The following is a 19,365-nucleotide window of genomic DNA, read 5'->3' as shown; positions in this document are numbered from 1 at the left end:
TCCTGCACAAAGACCCTTCCTCAAAGAGGCAGCAGAGGAGGAAGAGAGGCTAAACGGCATCCTCTGCCAATTTGGGGGACCGAACGAGGCCGTTGGGACCCCATGCTTCCTTTTCCCCTTTAAACTCTGAAATGTTAGATTTATTCACTATTTACCCCAAACAGAATCCTGACTATGACAAAGGGGAGGACTGCCCTCAAGGGTATCAATCACAACAGATGAGGAAAGCGCTCCTAAAGCGTCCGTTTCCTCAACAATCTGTTGTGCATGCATATAGTCAGGCTACTATCAAAGCTAGTTAGTGTTTAGTCCGTATTTCCTATGCATGGACGTAATAAACTACTTTTTCTTCTTTTTGTCTTTCAAGTGTTAGTATGATAGGAATATCATTCACAAAGTGAAATCCTCCCTGAATTTGCAGCTGCTCATTATAGCCACCCTCTTCCTCATCCAGCCTAACTTTTTGTGGCTTCTTCTCTCTAACAGCCACACCCTCTCAACCAGGGCAGGTGCCCATTCCTCAGTCCGCACCAGCGTGCCCCTTTCTGCGTCACGTTCTGCTGCAGGACGAGGGAGGCCGACCCTAAACCGTGTGGGGTAACAGCAGCAGAAGTGAGAGCAGACTTACTGATGCTATCCACTACAGTGCAGAAGGAAGATTGGGATTTTGCGACTTTATACTCAACACCCTTGGCCAAAAAAAGAAAGCAACAGTGAGAAAGCATCTCATGTTATTTTTGAATTTTAGGGCTTCCTTTTGAAAATACATCATCACTGGGTAAAGCCTAAATATAAATTTTGATTGGTAATGCCTTCTAAAAAAACCCAGACCTCTAATGCTTGGTGTACCGTATGTGCTTATTTGTAGGACGTATTCCAGAAGTGACTTAGTGATGTAGGAGAAAGTGAATTGGCTTATATCCACAGAAATTTCAGGCTAAAATTTATAATAATGTTTAATAGGAAGAAGTGTACTGGGTCCTAGGATCTAGGATGATCTGGAAATCTAATCCACAGATAAGCCCAGCCTAATGTTAGCTAACGGAGTCAACATCTTCTCCCTTCAAAACGCTTACCGAAGATGTAAACAAGTATGAAACTGGCCCATGCAAACTGAAGGTCCTTCGCACTCCAAGTACTGGCAGAAGAGAATGATGGGAAGATAGGCCCGAAACACTGACACTGGTTTTATTCATGCGTTTCGCCCCTCTAAATATACTATATGGATAAGGTGAATTGTTTAAGAGTGTAAAGAATTTGGAAAGACATTTTTAACTTTAGTGGTTTTAAGCGCTTGTTCAAATACCAATAAGGACTAGATGGAAATAAACAGAGCTATTTAATTGCTTCCTTTCATATAAAAAATTTCAAGAAGTTGACGGGTGTTTGTTTTTTAGTTTCCGTCTTCCTGGCCCCCAAAAGATCAAGAACTGAACAATAACCAGAGCTTCTGGTGCCTGGAACATGTTAAACATTCATGCTCGTGAGGTAGGTTTGTTTCTACATTACTAGCAGGTCTCAGCGAACTTCTCAGTCACCCTAGAAATAACTAATAACAAAGGCAAGGCAAAAGCAAGGCCTTCTACTGGTCTGTATTAATAACTTTAGTCCAAATAATTTTTAATTATCAACCTGCCATTAAGAAACTAAACCAGGGTAACACCAACCAAGGGTGTCCTATCTTTTGGTGTCTCTTTTGGTGACACTGGAAAAAGAAAAGTTGTCTTGGGACACACATTAAATATACAAACATTAACAAAAACTAATGAGCAAAAAAAAAATTTTGTAAGTAAGTTTACGATTTTGTGTTGGGCCGCATTCATAGGCATCCTGGGCTGCATGAGGCCCGTGGGCCAAGGGTTAGACACCCCTGAGACACAGTTATTAGGATCTGTCTCTGGTATTAAGAACGGAATGAGGTATGAGAAGGCAACCAAAACTATTTACAGGTTTATGTGACCAACACAGACAGCATTAACTTTAGGTACTACAAAGCTGTAATGTCCAATATTCTGCCTCTGGTAATTGTGCTGGGTTATCAGAGCCCGCACAGGCCCCTCCCCTCAAACATCAGTACGGCTCTGCGAGGACCCCCGCTGTGCTCAAGAACACTGGAAAGTACTGTTGGCTTCCACCAGACTTAATGAGCTTGGAGTAACTCCAATACAAAGGGAAACAAAATTCAAGGTGAAGTTTACAATAATAATTAATAAAATGCTGTGTATAGGAATGAAAACTGGAAATATAATCTGAAACAGTTATAAAAGTACCAATAGAATTCTAAGATTATTTCCTTTTTAGTTCCTTGAAAAAAGAATTTAAACCAATGCGACAGTTTTGTTTATTTCACAAAGAATGCTCTTAGATCTCTATTTCAGAGGTAAAGGGGAGTACTTACAATGATCCCTTTCTGGGTTAGAGAATAATCTTGCAATATTTCAGGCTGACTTGAGATCTCTTATAATGAGTAAATCAATAAATATTCTTAATTATAAACATTTGTTGTAAACAGACATAGTCTGTGACATGAAAGATACATGCTCACACCAGATTTTTAAATTTAACCCAATCTTCTTCCTTTTCCCTTTTTTTGGGGGGTGGGGGGAAGCTTATAATCACAGAGCAGCACTTTTCAGGAGTACCAGAGAATTATTTCTGCGTGTCCGCAGAGACAATAAAACAACGGCAGTGAATGAAGGACAAAAGATTCTTGGCTTTACTGTTCTTTTTTTTTCCTCTAAGAAGCCATCACCTTCAAAACAAAAAGTCTTGTTTAGCAGTTTCATCAACTGAAAAGCATCAAGAGGTAAAATAAAGTGCAATAATCCCACTTTGATAGCCCTATGGACTCAGATTTCAAAACAAATATTTGAGACAACATTAACCAAATCATCCATATTGGTACATTCAAGTGCCAGAAAAAGCAAGCTACATGCAAGACTTCATCAACGCAGAGGTGGAAATGACAGGTTAGACATCGGAGTTCTGTTATAAAGAGCACGCTCGTCTTTACTTCAGGAAAGTCTGAAAAGTCAACATGCAAACAGAGGACACATACTTGTCACATAGAACTCTATAGCTCACAAGGCCATCAATTAAAAACAATTGATTTCAAGACAAGTGTAAGAACAAACAGGTCTGAAATGTATCAAGAAAACAAAATATATTATATATATATATATTTTTTTTAAGCTTGCCATATGGCTAAATATTGCTCCTAGCAATACAACTACTTAAGTCATAAAGAAGTAACACAGTATTTTAATTCAGAAGAGGGTATGTTTATGCACAAATCTTGAATAAATCTGTATTCCAGGACTTTTAAAGACGGGCAGAGTAGTCTGGGAAGTTCAGACCCGGCTGGAGGCTAGGCCAGGGACACCAGCACCATTTTCCTTAAACCACCAGCATGTTACTTGTGAAAAGATGGCATTTAACCTTTGCGGCTCTCTTTTCTACGCCAGGCAGGATAAAGTTGTTTGTCCCTGAACGTCTCAGAAATACACGTAGAGAAGGCCACAGAAAACAAAAGCCTTTTCCCAAAAAAGGCCTTTGTATGTACTGGTTTGATAGCGCAAGAAAAGGAGTGGCTTTGGATTCATAGATTAAAACGTGTCTTTTTAAGGCTTTGGAAAGGTTAGCAAGTTGAAATGTTTTCTTAAATTACAAAGCCCACGCCACACAAACAACTACAGAAGATTAGGGAAATATTCCACCTGATGCTTCTGCAGAGTGTCCGGCATTGTGTGAAGTCCTGGAGAGAAGGACACAGCCCACTAAATGAAAACACGCAGAACGAAAATGTGGATGCTTTGGGGGAAAGAACCAACCCGCCATAAGCTTAAATCTGATTCTTCTGCCCTTGTTAAACTTCAGGAAGGAAAGCTGGCTTGGGCAATCTATTCCTACTCCTTTGTGCCCCAGAATATGTATTCGACAAAGAGTAACATTTATTGACAGAAAAACGATCACAAGAGCTTTTCTAGGACAGTGAGCTATTAAGATCAGAGAGCATCATACAGGAGATAACATGGTAGAAGTCAGTGACAGGTTTGACAGTTTTAGTCTTGACGTTTCGGATGAGCACCCTGTTTTCCGGTCACAGAAAGACCAACCACCACACAGCCAATGCCAGAACCACGAGAAAAGACATCATGAAAGGGAAACGAGGAGGTAGAAAAGTACTAGAGTAGAGGTGGCACTTTTTGAAAGACTTGTGATCCTCGGGGATTGGAATAGAAACCTTGGGAAGAATTTCTTCATTTTCTTGCTGGGGTAAAGCTCTTTCAGGAGATCTCTCTTGCCTTTTAATTTTCTCTTCATCCTGCACTAACAGAGCACGTTCCTGTGTCTGCTTTCACGGTAGAAGATCAAGAAAGACAGAGAAAGATGAACAAAATGACAGATGAGAAATGCTTAAAAGTGATACTTGGGGATGTGCAAAGGATTTGGGAAGGTCTTTTGGACATTCTATTTTACTTTGGCAAATTCCCCCAGCAATGTTTCTATGACAACAGTACTCCATACGTAATTTTTTTTTACTGAATGGACATTAGAAGTCCTGAAAGTTGAAGGAATCATGGACTTCCTTATAGTACTTATTCGCCCTTTGAGGACATTCAGAGAAGAATTTGGGGCCATTTTTCACTACTTTGTTACTACCAGTTTTTCCCAGGTCAGTTGGGCAAAGCCAATAATGAAGCATTCTTCTTGCCATCACAAAAGTCACCTTTATTACAAATAGAATGGTAGAATATAAAAAGTTATCCTCATATCTCTCATATAGATTTTAAAAAACTGTAACAGTTCATTCAATATGGCAATTAGCTTTTGCTCAAGGCAATAAAAATCTGAATCCTTTACATTTTAAAGACTGCAAAGAAAAAAAGTATAAAAGTTCATATGTGTCTCCAAGGTCTACTAAAAAAAACCAAACCCACAAATCTTAACGATGGCAAACTCCCTTCCCCTCTCTCTCAGAATTATGATTAAAAATAATAATGACCATTATGAAGGTTTATACATCACATTAAGCAAATACTTCTGACACTTTTAAGGAAAATTATTTTTTTATAATTGTCCGATTGTAAACCCCCCAACCCCAAAATCTCTGTCCTCTGCCATCCAGTGCAGACAGCTGTTATCTACGAAAGGAAAAACCTGGCCCTCAGTTCTCTCAGCTGAGCCAGCCTTCTCGGGTCAGTCTGGAAGCTCGACACCGGTTCTTTGCACACCCCTAAGTGATATGTATCAGGGAGGAAGTAGCTGGGGGACTGGTCAGCAAAAAAGAAAAAAAAAAAGGAAAAGAAAGGATGCAAAATTATAATAATGATTTTTAAAAGAAAATAAAGGGGAGAAGAAAGACAACATAAAAAGAATAGGGTACAATTAAATTCATTTTTTTTCTCTGAATACATATTTCTATCTTCATGCAGCTTTTCAAACAGCCATGCGCCAAAATAAGCAAATCGAAAGCTGCAAAAGCTGCAGCAGTGGAAAGGTTATGTGTTAGGTCAAAAGGTGGCATATGTGAATCTACTAGTATAGCCAAAAGAAAAAAAAGGTACTCAGCAGCTGCTGTCTGATTCTGGGGGATTATCTGCTTAGTGCCATGACAAGAGCAAACTGTGATTGAGAAGCACAAGTCGTAACAGCAGCTTTACCTCTGGCCCACCAACCTTTCTTTCCGAGGGAAGGATAGAGGTTTTCTTCACCTGGTCATACACAAATTACACACAATTCAGTTGCTTGCAATGCAACAAAAATGCTGTCAAAGGTGGAAGAGGTATCCCCAGAGAACATAAACATTGTCCTAATTATTTTTTAAAAAGTAAGATAGGCCAGAAAGTGGAATTATCCTACGTAAAAGCTTGTGACAGTATAGTTCTTACTTATTCCACTATTCGTTTAGAGGGTGATAAACACAAACGCAGAGCTAAAGTGGCTCGACTATCCCCACCGATCTAATTTAATTTATAAAGAGTCATTTCTTTAAAAGTCCACGGGATGACACAGCCATTCCCCAGAGCAGCCCTGAGATGGTTTCTGAAGGGTTTCCTATTAAGATGTAAGGCATTTTCTGGAACTGGAGACTGATTCAACTTTACCCAACCTCATCGAAGAAAATACCGTTACTTTTTCAAAGCAGTTAAGCATCTTTTATTATATTATATGTACAGACTCCAAAAGAAAACCTCTAGAAAACACACAGTTACCAGGCGAGAGAGCAAGGCATCGTCTCTGTGAGGAGAAAGTCAGTTCAGGGGACATTAGCTGGATTCGGAATACAAAGCCATCGTCCATGTATATCAGGGCACAGAGACCAAGAGGACAGTGGGTAGGAATCACTGCATCCCACCACCTCTGGGAGCTCTATTTAGCTGCCCCTCATTCAGGAATTCTCCACCCTTACTCAGGGAAACTGGCTCGGTTCTGTTTAGTCATTAGCCAAGTTTAATCACATTTTGAAAAATATGAAAAGTACCCTTTGTCAACCAATTTTTATTATCCTCTCCAGTTCCAGAAACTAAATATGTTGAGTAGTTTATCACAGATTCTAAATATAAAAACCAGTTTTTTTTAATTATTAAGACATCACTTTACCTTTCTTAACTAGAATTGTTAATGCTTTGGGGAAAAAACAACCATATAATTTAAAAATCATTACAATCACTCATTGAGTCATTGTGACTATTTATATAAATCTTTAGCCTGCCAGGCTAAAAAGTAAGTAGAGACTTTTTGAATATATGCTCAAGGTAACTTTTTCATTACACATACTCATTTCTTTAGGTGTAGAATTTCTACAATAGGTGATGACAACGATAGAAAAGAACAGCCCCTGAAAGGTATCTAATTGTGACTATGTTACAAAACAGTGAATTAAAAGTTTGATGTTACTCATAAAGATAAAAGAAAAAATCAACAGTTTTTCTAAAATGAAACACAACTATTAATACTTGGTATTCTACATTCTCTGGCTTAGGGGCCTCCTGGGTTTATTATATAATTGTGGTCAACCATTCCAGACATTTCTAAGTTGTGCAAATGTTCAAATAAAGTTTTTTAAAAAATGCGTATTCCTTTCCAATTTTGACCTTACTAAATTTAGTACAATCTCTAGTTCCTGAAGGCACAGTTTGAACATAAAGTTCCATGGGCTTATGGCCAGTTTGCGAGCACACACTCGCGTGCAGCTGCCAAGCGAGTTCTCAGGCCGCTCGCCCACCGGGAGCTCTGAGTGGCTCCCATAACCAGACCGGGTCGTCCACGTGACTCAGCCAACGAGTGTTGGATGAATGCCTGAAAGCTGCCGTGAACTGGTGAGGCACCAAAAATAAATTTCAGCTCTAGACTTTCTCTCAGATACAGGACATTAATATACAAAAACACTTATTTCTCTCATTCTCCCAACTGGTCATGCGGACAAAGTACTCACTCCTTCTCCTGTGGGGATTTGGCCATTGATGTTAAGTGATCGGAACGGCGAGTGAGTGGATAAGCGTTTATCCCATTCACTAGGCCGTGGTTCTGGTACAGACTCCATAAAGTTCTTCTTCAGCTCACTGATGCTGGCGTGATGTTTTTTGATCTCTTCTTGACTTTTTTCTAAATCCTACAGTTGAAAGGACAAAGATGCAAAACAATAAATACCCGGAGGAATGAAAACCACACCAAGGGAAGCCCGTCACAGACTATGGGCACAGGTAGAAAACACACCACATCCAGGAGAGATATTACTAATCCAAAAATTGCATTCAAATTGTAAATATACAACATGGTATATTTGCTTGCTTTTTTTTTTTAAACAAGGTGCTTTTCTTAGAAGCAACGAAGCATCATAACCCCACAGCTCTTAGCAGTTATATAACCCAGAAGGAGCTCACTCAGTTTTGCAACTCTTCTTCCCATTATGACACAGTGCTGGCTCTCCAACTCCTCATCCCAAGAAGGTAATCCCACAACTCAATTGGCCTCAGATTGATATGAACTGATTTAGGCTCAGCTCAGGCAGGATGGAGAGAGCAAAAGACAAGGAGAAACTACTAAACGAAGGACAAGGTGAAAGATTCGGCTTTCCTCACTGACGGCCTTGCACTGGGATAAGTTGCAACTGGACGGTACCCCTCTATTTCTACCTAGAGATAGTTTTGCTTCCCTATTATCAGGGGGCTGTTGTTGGTTTCTGGTAAACAGGAATAGTGCTTTCTTGATATAAGAATTTATTACTGGTACATAAAAGTTGAATCACTATGTTGTACACCTGAAACTAATATAATATTGTATGTCAACTATAATTGTTTTAAAAAAAGATATTCCTCTGGGAGAAAGTGATTGATTCCAAGATTACCAAAAAAAAAAAATGTTGAAATTCATGACTCAGGCCTTCAGAGCAGGTTGTTACTATCTCTGAGTAATTACTCAGGGGTATGTAATATAATGGCTTTTTTCCTTTGCCAATACTACTCACACAAATTAAAAGGCTTGTGCTTTCTAGCTCCTGACAGCTTCACTTCGTTCTTTAGTAGCATTCAAAATAGGGACCTTCTTCTACTAACCTTCAGTGAATGGGGAGTGATTTAACAAGAACTCTTCAAATAGCTTATATATCTCCTTATGATTTAAAATACCTCAACTGGCCCTGGCCAGGTGGCTCAGTTGGTTGGAGTGCTGTCCCATGCACCAGAAGGTTGCGAGTTTGACCCCTGGTCAGGGCACATACTTAGGTTGTGAGTTCAGTCCCCAGTTGGGGCCCATACGGGAAGCAACCAATTAACGTTTCTCTCTCACAGAGATATTTCTCTCTCTTTCTCTCTCTAAAAATCAACAATAAAAACATCCTCTGGCAAAGATTAAAAAATAATAAAAAAATAAAAGAATAAATAAAATACCTCAACTGTCCCAGCAGATTTGCATACTGGACAACTAGGGGTAAGCTCTTCAAGAGTATATTTTAGGGAGAAATGATCAACACTAAGGTTAATAAAGCTAGACATAATGAGAAATATTTAGGTTTACGTAATAGGAAGTATATAACAACTTTCAAAAGGGAGATTGGCCAGAAATAATCTGAGAAATACAACTTGAAGACAAAAACACAAATGTTCTTTGTCCAAAATACTTCTCTGAAAAAACTCAAAAGATCTATGCTTGAGACCAAAATATGTGGGAGCCCGTCACTTGATAACTGCTAAAAATTCTATGTTTATTATATATCAAGGCAGCTCTGTGTCCAAGAAAAGCGTAGTACTAAATATATCTCCTAATATGCTGTGTGAATTTTGGGATTAGTCTTTTTTATTCTTTTAGACTCTGTGGGAAACAGCCTCATTTTGAAAAAAAAAAATGACGCCCATTTCATTAAAAAGTTTCTTTTTCTGGAGCCATTTAGGCTTCAATTAAGTTAAATGTTTTTTTCCAAAGCAATGTCAAAGGGAGCAATAGCATAGGAAAAGAGAATCGGTTGGGACACATGACACAATTTTGATTCTGGAGATATTCATTCAGAAAATTCATTTAATAGTCGATCCTTTCTATTCTTGCAAGAATGAACAATGCGTATTTGCGTTGCGATCATTCCAAGAGAAAACTGGCGCGCAAGGGCAGTCCCGAGGCTCTCTGGGATGAAGAGTGAGCAGAGCTCATGAACCTGGGCTTCCCCATAAGGAAACAGCAGTTCGCCCTCTCGTTCTAGCTGAAGGCGAGAAAAGCATATTCTCTAGCTAAAGAGACGCCGTGAACCAGCGCAGTCAGAGACTCAGTAGGAGGCTGAGCAACTGAGAACCACCAGGCTCGGAAGGCCCTGTGTGTGACCCAGCGCCTGACTGGAAATTAAATCTGCTTGGGCCAAAAACAACCTAACGTTTCAGGGAGAGTTAAAAGTGTGAATGGAGCAAAACAAAAATGAGCAAGAGATGCTATGGTAAAACCATAACCCTCCAGGTTAGCCTTTTAACATGAGAGATTTGTGACTCTTCTTGGCTAGCTTTTCACTGGCTGGAACCTGAGGAAATAAAGGTTTCGGTAACATCAGTAGCTTCTGAGGGAGCTTTCTCCATCCTTCTTAGCTGGCTCTGTTGGAAACCTGTGGGGGCACAGAGTAAAATTAAGATCTCAAAGGGACCTGTTCCAAATAGAATTCGTCATAGACACTTGCTACCAGTTCCCTCTGGGAGATGGAGGAGGAGGCGGTACATCTAAAAATGAACTCGACCTTATTTGTGCCAGAACAAAGCATTAGTGGGAGTGGGGGAGGAGTAAGGGAAGGAATGCTTAAAAAAAAAAAAAAAACTGCCAGAGTGACAGATAGGTTGAGAGAACTTCCTTAGGAGGAACGAAAAAAAACCCAAACTTTTACAATAACTAGAGAATGATGGTTAGCCAAACTTTAGCCATTTTCAGGTTAGACACTTTTTGATGCCTATCATATTATAATTTAAGCAGCAATCAAACCAAACCATTTAATATGAAATATTCTCAAAAGGTAGTTAGTAGTTTTAATTTTCAAACACACACTTATTAGAAATCCCCTCTCACTGCTGTCAATGAAATGCTGGGGAAGAACACATCACACACAGGGACTTCGTGAGTCTCAGAAGCCATAACACACCTCGTGGAACAAATGAAAATATATGATTGGTACTGCAGGTTCCAGGTAAGAGGAAGCACTAGAGATGGACTAGCCAAGAAATAGACATGTTTAAAATTGGGAGATGTTGTATCGCTGAGTTCAAGAAGATCAGCTGACTCTGTCATTCTTCCTAATCTCAGAAGAGGAACCATCCAGGTGTGGTTTCAGTTCTGGGCTAAAGCAAAGAGATCTAGTCGCCACGTTTGAAATGTCTTAGGGTTAGCCGTGACCTCGTGTTACACAAGGTCAGTGTATGTAGAGCACTTGGTTTGTGCCCGCCACCCAGGATGCGATCAATGAAGGCTGGCGATAATTTGTGTTACTTCCATCAAAGTACCTCAAACATAGCAGGCACTTAAAATATACACTTTGACAAAGAATAAGATGAGCTTAAGTAATTAGTAGAGACCATTACATTAAATCAGGTATCTATCTCAGGAAGTTTTTTCACACTTCCAGATTAATAACATTGACCACATTTAACACATGTTCATCTTTCAGGTCTCAGTGAAAATGTCTCTTCAGAGAGAATTTCCTGCCCATTTTATTCCGAGTAGATCCCTTTCATTAGCACAGCCTATGGGTTATTTCCTTGTTTTTATTACAACTTGTAATCATTTTATTGCTATTTGTTTACTTATCGTTTTTCTCCTCCCCACTCCCCCACGCTGTGAGCCTCCTGAAGGCAGGAACCATGTTTACCATCTTCCTATATATTTATATTTCCTTTATATCTAAGTTAAATCCCTGATATCAGAGTCTGTGCTCATTTCTTTTGGCTCTGTCTTGAGCGGAACTGCAAAATAGTCTGGCCATCAACTTTTATATAAGAGTTTTTCAACATGTAACCTAACACGGACTCAGTTTTTTCCACACAGAAAAATTCTAATTTCCTTAATTTTTCCTCATGGAGTTCCCTGAATCTTCTAATGAGTTTTACATGTATATCTCTTCATCCAATGTGGAGAGCCCCAAACTAGATAAAGTATGCAACATAACTCCGGTAAAAATCTCACCAATGTTGAATGTAGCAGGAAAATGACCTTACAGTGGCTACAGCAGACAGTATGTTGCTATTTCTGAATGGGTGGGGGGGAGAGGGGGGAGAGTAGTTTAATAGACTAGATAGGCCCTATCTGAAATCCTGGCTTTACCAATTTACCAATTCTGTGACCACAGGGAAATCAACTAATTTCTCTAAGCCTTAATTTTCTCATCTCTAAAATAACAATCTCACACCTACGCACCTGTTTCTATGATTAAACTATCTTCTGTCATACTAACTACTCATTACATGCTAAGCTCCCTCCTTTTCCTTCCTGCCTCTCACTTTTCCCCTCCGACTGTCTTTCTGTCATTGTCTGGTATCCCCAATATTTTAAGCCCACTTTGAATTATGATCACGTATCTTACTTTTCCAGTTCAAAAGATAACGAATTTGATGCTTGGAAAATTTGAAAAATTTTCTAAGAGCGATAAAAATTTTCCAGAAGTCAATAAAACAATGGAACCAGAAGAAGCAAAGGTAGTCCCAATCATATATTTTTTAGGCAAGTATGAGAGATGGAAGCTAAAGAGAAATCACGTGAGATGGTTACAGATCTTCATGTTCACCAACATGCAAAAGCACTTGAAACCTAAAATTCTCCCATGCAATGGCATGCAAACCAAATGCGGCACAGAAAGAAGAAAGGGGCATCAGCGGAGAATGCAGAAGGTTACAGGCAACCAACTGAAATAAGCTTCAAGTTCATACAAACCTCCAACATTAAATTGCTATGTCTGATATAAATGTTTTCACCATCTAGTCTCTCTCTCTTTTTCTGTGAAAATGAAAGAGGGGAAAAACAGAAAAGCATAACAAATTAAAATGTCGTTCTTGCGGGCAAAAATTGCAAATTGGCAAACCAAAAGTTATTCAAAATTAAATGTCCACAGCGCAGCATATGCCAACACGAAATGGTCACAGAACACAGAGACACACCGAGAACACAATTACCACGGAGAACGGATGGCCTTGTGCATGAATGATGGGAGGGCGTGATGATGCTATTTAAATAGACAGTGCTCCTGGCTTCACTGGCTTCTTACATAACACGCTGTTTCGTGTTCGTTCCTGAAGCTGAGCTGTTGAGGGGTTTTCTTAAAATACATGATTTTAAGAAGGTTTAAAACTCCATGTTCTACAGAGTAGAGGAATACTTTAAGACATTTGTTTTTTGACAAATGCCATACTCAGCAATACTGCAGTATGTACATCTCTAACCCTTTCCATGAGAGAGATCTATGGGCATTTTATACATGATCATTCAATATCATAGTCAGCAGAAACCAATTCGCCCCACTCTGTAGCTGGGAAGAAAGAGGCGCAGAGCAGCCAAACACAGAGTTATTAACAACACTGGCAGATGTCAGGATGGTTTCACAATAAATATGTATAAAATATTGCCAACGATTTCAAGAACATGGTGCCTTGTGGAATATTTCTTATAAAGTTTAATAAAGGATAGGTTCAATCTTTACTAATTCTTTCATGTTTCAAAAGATATTTTCCTACTGGAAAAATTTTCAATATATAGTAAAGGTTTATAATTTCTTTTGCATACATATGCATGTGCATATATGCATATATACACATACGTCTATCTGCTATCTGAAAGCAATGTCTGATTAAGAGAAATCAATGAGAAGAATGGATCACTGTCTTTTTAATGCACTGTAAAAGTCAGCATGGGTGATGCTAATGCAGTTTTGTGAAGTGAAAAATGGCTAACCTTCCTCATTCTTATCAGATCTTCAGTTTTTCCTGCAAGCTTCTGTTTTGCCATTATTAAAAAAAAGAAAGAAAAATGATAAAATATTGGCTCATTGAAGTTTGTCTGAACCTTTGTTTTACATTTTTTTAAGGGGGGGAGGGAGGGGGACGCTGAGGAGGGAGGGGAGAGGAGCGAGCGGCCTGCTGGCACAAACCTGCACTCGGTCACCATTCGAGGTGGGGACTGTGACCTCGATGTGGGTTTTTTCCACCTACATTTAAGAAATAAAGTGGTAGAAACATTTCAGGTTAGTAGGTTTCTATGAGTAGCATTGTTTCCAAATAAGCCGCATCTTTAAGCTGGTTGTGAAATAAGCTGATAGGTAGTCACCCTGAGGCAGCCCTTAGGAGGTGTCACAGGGAGGGAGGTTACCCTCAAGGGTAACCTGTTAGTTCACCAGCACGTTTTCAAGGCTGGAGACATAATATGGACAACCAAACAAGCAAAAGAGAAAATTGAGGTAATTATTCTACTGATGTAGCAAATATTATATACTTATTTATAAAAAAGTACTTATTAAAGGTAATAATTAGGCTTAAATAAGCTATGTGTTTTTGTGTTGCTTTTTAATGACCTGCGAGTTCCTTAAGTAACATTTAAACACAAATTCACAAATGAAGATATTCATGTACCACATACAAGATAGTTGGAAACAGAAAGAAAATCTCTGCAGTTAAAGCACACGAATAAAATAAATAAACCACATATAACACCAAGCAGGTAAAAATACAAAACATTTTGTTAAGTGATCAATATATTTAAGGAGGCAGTTTCATCCTCGAGTTTATTAGACAACAAAACATCAAAACAAACTTAATCCAAATTGCTACTGACGCATGCAGCTGTTACCAAGGGCGGTTTATGCGCACGCACACAGCGCCCAGCTGCGATTTTCAGCGCACTGTCATCTCCCCTCTGGGGAGTGGGGCCCACGTGTTGGGTGAATGGGGAAGATTCCTCCTTCATACTAGGGAGAGAATAACTAAGGCTCCTGCCTAACTTTGAAATATCTGTGTAATAGTCATTTTATATACCCCAAATGGAATAAGTATAAATTAAAAAAACCTACACAGACTATTAACAGGAAGCATAATAAAGTGACCCATGCCTAATACACTGGGTATCTCAAAACGAGAAACTGTTTTTTATGAAGGGTCAACTCGGTCACTTTGTATCATTAAGTTATTTATAGAATCACATCACTCAGTCATTTTGACACACTTTTTAATCATGCTTGGCAGCGTTACTTTGAAGTACAATGTCCCTGGGCTATCTTCTCTAGGACTGAACATGAAGAACATAGAAGAGCACCAAACCCTGAGACACTGGCACGTCACCAGCACATCCAGCAGTAGCACTGTTAACTACCAGAGGTAGTTAATGAACGATTTGGGTCAGTTCTACTCGGAATCTCAGGATACTGGCTGTGCGGCCATTAGCAAGTTACTTCGCCTCTGAGTTCAAGTTTTGTATTGATAAAATAGAAACAGTATCTTCACAGAGTTGTGAATGCGTAGCAAATGGTAGTTTATAATTATTTTGTAAAGCTTAACTTGCTTATATAAATGAATAATGACTTTTTTGCTTTGGGTGCTTAGCAATCCAACAGCAAGAAATTGAGAATCTCTGCTTCAGTGTAAGAATAGAGGCCCAGTGGCAACAGCAGGCACCTCTGTGTGTGCCTCCAGAGAACACTGAATGGGATAACGAGGTACACACTGCAAAGCAGGTCTTGCCAAATGCCTCAAGATGCCAAAAAGCTCTAACTGGCATCAACTTGGTGTTAGATAATGAAATTTACAGTTACACTTTAATAGTAATAATATTATTATTGCTCCATGCAATAAATATTGCTTCAGGTAAATTCCACAATTATTTTCTAACTGCTACAAATAAAATCAACTCAGAGTTACTCTTAATTATGTTACTATTATTATGGTAACATAAGGTTATCAGAGGTGGCTTCCAGTCTGATCTCTACACAAGTATCTCAAAAAAATAGAATACAGAACTAAGTGGGGAGCAAGCACTTAAATGGGGAGTATATACCAGAAAGGGATCTCTCCACTCTGCCAAGGTCCCAAGAGCAAAGAGAACCTTTCTTGAAGGTACTTGTGTCTGCTTATAGGCAAAAGAACAAGCTAGCTGAAAGCCAAAGGAACCTTAGCTACTTAAAAAGAGTCCCTTACTCACTCCAGTAAAATCTAACACTTCCCAGTTAGTATGACAGTTGAAAGTGCCAGGTGAGAGACCCTAGCATTAAAGACTGCAGTTGACACTGACCCCGATGGCTGCTGCCATGCGCACTTGGCTGGCTACAGAAACGCAAACACCCACCCTTCAGTCAGTTTTTTCCCTCTCTGGACTCAAGTTGGTGTCAAAGGACAATAAAACTACATGTCATATTGAACAGTTTTTTTAAGCATATTTTACTGATTATGCTATCACTTTTCCCAATTTTTTCCCCTTAATCCCACCTCCACCCTGTACCCTCCCCTCCAGCATCCCGCCCACCCCACCCCCCCGTTAGTTCATGTCCATGGGTTGTACATATAATGAACAGTTTTTTTAATACGGTCAAAACAGAGCCAGGTTGGCCTCTGCTCTACAGATAAACTAAGGAGTGAACTGACTCCAAAAGAACAGGATTAATCCGTCTGCCAAGGTGGGAACACTTACTAAGATCTTACATGGTTTTAAATTTCTTAACAGATATACAAACGCCATTTTTCTTAGAAAGACTGTGTCTATTAATTCCTGATTCAACAGTGAGACTTGCATGTGCTATGTTCCACTGAGTCTGAACTAGTGCCTCAACTCCATCACTGCTCAAATGTGTTCAAAAGGCTTACCAACACATAAAAGATCAGTCCAGTTACTGTTACTCCTGGGAAATCTAATTAAATCGGTAATTTTTCAACGAGGTTCAGTGACTAAGGGTACAACCAAGTCCGAACTGTAAGCAAGTCAGTAGTATAACCTCTCCTGCCTGACAGGACTCCCCCCATTTTTAAAGCTACTTAAGGCTTCAGCAGCCGCACAGATGTGCTTCATGCAGCACCCAGGCACGCTCTGGCTGTGCGACACACATTTCCAACTTCGGGAAACCGAACTGTAGCTCAGCTTACTCTTAGAAAGGAATGTGGAGATTCCTTCTGGGCGAGTAAAACTTAACTTTTAAGAGCATACAGTCACAGTGCTACCACGTTTTATGGACTTCATTTTTTTAATATAAGAGTTTGGTAAAGGTTGGGTCACGTGAAAACTTCTCTGGGACAGCTTATAGTCTCCATGACATAATTCTATGGACGCATTTTACAGGTTCATGGGAGATACCCTCTTCCAGAAAGAGTGAGGAAGAAATGACTTCACCAGGACCCTGTAAGCATCGGCGCTTTGAAAACCTGCCTGGTCAAGGAGTTACCACCTGGAAAGCAGAAAGCGAACTTGCCAGATCCCGGGACTCAGGACGTACCTGCCATATCTCCGTGGCCGCCGACTCGGCTGGCTCAGGAGGCACTTCTTCCTTTTCCACTTCAGCCTCCACGGTTTCCTCCTGCTCTTGAGAAGCCCCTGTTTTCTTGGCGGGGGCACCGGGCACACTGCCTTCCGCGTCCTGCCGCTGCGCGATGGCTGGGGCAGAGGTGGGCCGAGCGCTGCGGTCCGTTGCATCCACGGCCGCTGCGATGTGAGAAAAGGGGAAGAGAAGAGTGAGTGAAGCAGGCGAGGGTCGCCGCACCACTTCACAGTCACCAGGTGGCACACACGAGTGCTACAGTGTCCAGTGGACTATCACACGGAAGGTATAAAAATAAGTCATCAGTAGTGCTCTGCCAGGTAACTGGTGGCAGTGAGAAAGCTAAAATAGAAAAGTTAAAATGTGCCGGCGATCGTGTTCCGGACGGGACTGTGGGTGGAGGTGCTGACATCAAAATAAGAAAAGAAACTGAAAACTCACTCTATTAAAACATCAGCAACTGTTTAACCTTGCAATGTGTTTGTTAGTTTTAAGAACCTATAACGCAGTCTATGTAAGGGGAAAAGTTAATTAAGTTTATTTCTTCCATAAAGCCTTTTTGAAATAAAGATTTATTCACTTTTTGGTAATTTCATGAACCTAAAAATATGTTTTAGTAAAAAGGATTAAGCCTGATTTCTTCTGTTATGGAATGATTACAAAAGAACTTGATAAATGGATCTTCTAAGATGTGTATACTTTTGATGATTGTCTAAGGGCAAATCTTTGAATGGAAACACTTTGCTTTTTAATAAGTCATTTGATTAACATAATGTGAATTCAAAACATTTGGCCATTAGTCTTTAAAATAAACAATGCCCCACGGCCAGCCTTTTGAGTTCTGTTCTACTATCTCCTCGAGTCTTATCAGCTTGCACAGAACTCCTGTTCTCTAGTATATTCAGGCAGCGGGTCTCAACCAGAGGTGATTTCACCCCCGCCACCCCTAGCAGTGTCTGGACATGTTTTCAGTTGCCACGCCTGGGAAGGGAAGTGGGAGGGGGCACGGGCACCCACTGTGCACAGGCCAAGGTTGCTAAAGTTAAGAAACCTCAATTCTGGAAAAGGGTTTTATGTACAGACTATTTTAGAGAGAATATTCAATGTAGGTTTATGATAAAATTTGATCTTTTCACAGAGTTCATATTTCTTTTGGTTTGGACTATTTGGCATCTTGGTTTAAGATCGCTTACTTCAAAACAATCACTGACACTCTTATGATTTTTATCTTTGTTCTTCCAGGGGCCAGAAGAAAACATCTACACACTTTGCAGTAAAACCTCACTTCTCTGGCAGTGTCTGGGGTTGCAGTGTTTCCACACGGTTTAATATTTCTGATAACAAATTACCCTTTCACGTACTGACAGGTTTAAATTTTAACTATTTTGCATGAAAACCTCTACATTTTGTTTTTTTAAAGATTATTTTATTTATTTTTAGAAAGAGGAACAGAGGGAGAAAGACAAGGAGAGAAACACCGATGTGAGAAAGAAACATCAATCAGTTGCTGCTCATTCATGCCCCAACCAGGGACCAAACCCGCAACCCAGGCATGTGCCCTGACCAGGGATCGAACAAGCAAACTTACGCTTTGCGTGATGATACCCAACCAACTGAGCCACATCGGTAAGGGCGAAAACCTTTACAATTTTTATGACACATTTTCCTGCCTGTTAAACTGAGTATACTGAACTTAATCTATTCTGATAAATTTAGATTTATAAACAGTAAAGATTAGATAAAGAAAATCCATGAATCAGAACAGATTAAAAAATTAAAATTCACGACTTCATTCAGACAACACCAAGAAAGAAATGCCCTGCAATGAACTCCAGTGAAAGAAATCATTCCTCAGACATACATTAAAAAAAAAAACAAAAAAGACAGAAACACAAGAATCTACCTTATCTTTCAATGGAAACTGCCCTGTTGCAAGTCCCTGCTACTCCTGGGTGCTCTAAGCCAATCAGTGCAAGAATGGCAGATGGCAAACCAAACCCAACAACACAGGGGAATGTGACAAAATATTTTGCTCACAGTTGTGTGAAAGTATCATTATACATGTGTATTCACACCTCCTCTCAAAGAATTAATTCAACTCTGACTGGCATCAGAGAAACGCAGCCCATGCTTCCACCATGTGTTATTTTGCCACTTGCATTTGGTTGTAATCCAATCCTAATACTGCAGAGCCAAACGATTTACGTCTCCAGCATTCCTAGCCCTGGCAATCTGTACCACATGTGGAAAAGCAGATAGAAGTGTGGAAACTGGCAGTTGGAAACAGAGGCAGAAAGTTTCATCATTTGTAAAATGTGGAAGATATTAAGTCCATAGAATAGTGGGGGAAGGCATATTCAATGGCTATACAAATAGTTAACAAATCCTGCCCTGGCCGGTGT

The 19,365-nt window shown here is 39.8% G+C and overlaps 1 protein-coding gene across 17 annotated transcripts in view; it reads right to left on the bottom strand.

Annotated features, from left to right (window-relative positions):
* The window catches only part of EPB41 (erythrocyte membrane protein band 4.1), a 166,224-nt gene that overhangs the window by 28,909 nt on the left and 117,950 nt on the right, over window positions 1-19,365 (bottom strand). For 5 of the 17 annotated variants that reach the window (XM_045859204.1, XM_045859199.1, XM_045859201.1 and 2 more), the window contains 4 exons: window positions 16,922-17,127; window positions 12,391-12,453; window positions 7,439-7,615; window positions 5,664-5,714 (listed from right to left, as the gene is read on the bottom strand). In XM_045859204.1, coding sequence (XP_045715160.1) covers window positions 5,664-5,714; window positions 7,439-7,615; window positions 12,391-12,453; window positions 16,922-17,127 — 497 coding nt within the window. Of the gene's footprint in view, window positions 1-3,658; window positions 4,352-5,144; window positions 5,274-5,663; window positions 5,715-7,438; window positions 7,616-12,390; window positions 12,454-13,404; window positions 13,447-13,600; window positions 13,658-16,921; window positions 17,128-19,365 lie in introns of those variants that run through there. The other 12 variants (XM_045859202.1, XM_045859195.1, XM_045859203.1 and 9 more) reach the window with 10 other exon arrangements.

The sequence above is a fragment of the Phyllostomus hastatus genome, unplaced genomic scaffold, assembly GCF_019186645.2.
Source record: "Phyllostomus hastatus isolate PE091 unplaced genomic scaffold, TTU_PhHast_1.1 phas_scaffold_182, whole genome shotgun sequence".
NCBI classification, from domain to species: Eukaryota; Metazoa; Chordata; class Mammalia; order Chiroptera; family Phyllostomidae; genus Phyllostomus; species Phyllostomus hastatus.
This window is presented reverse-complemented; position numbering and strand designations above follow the sequence as displayed.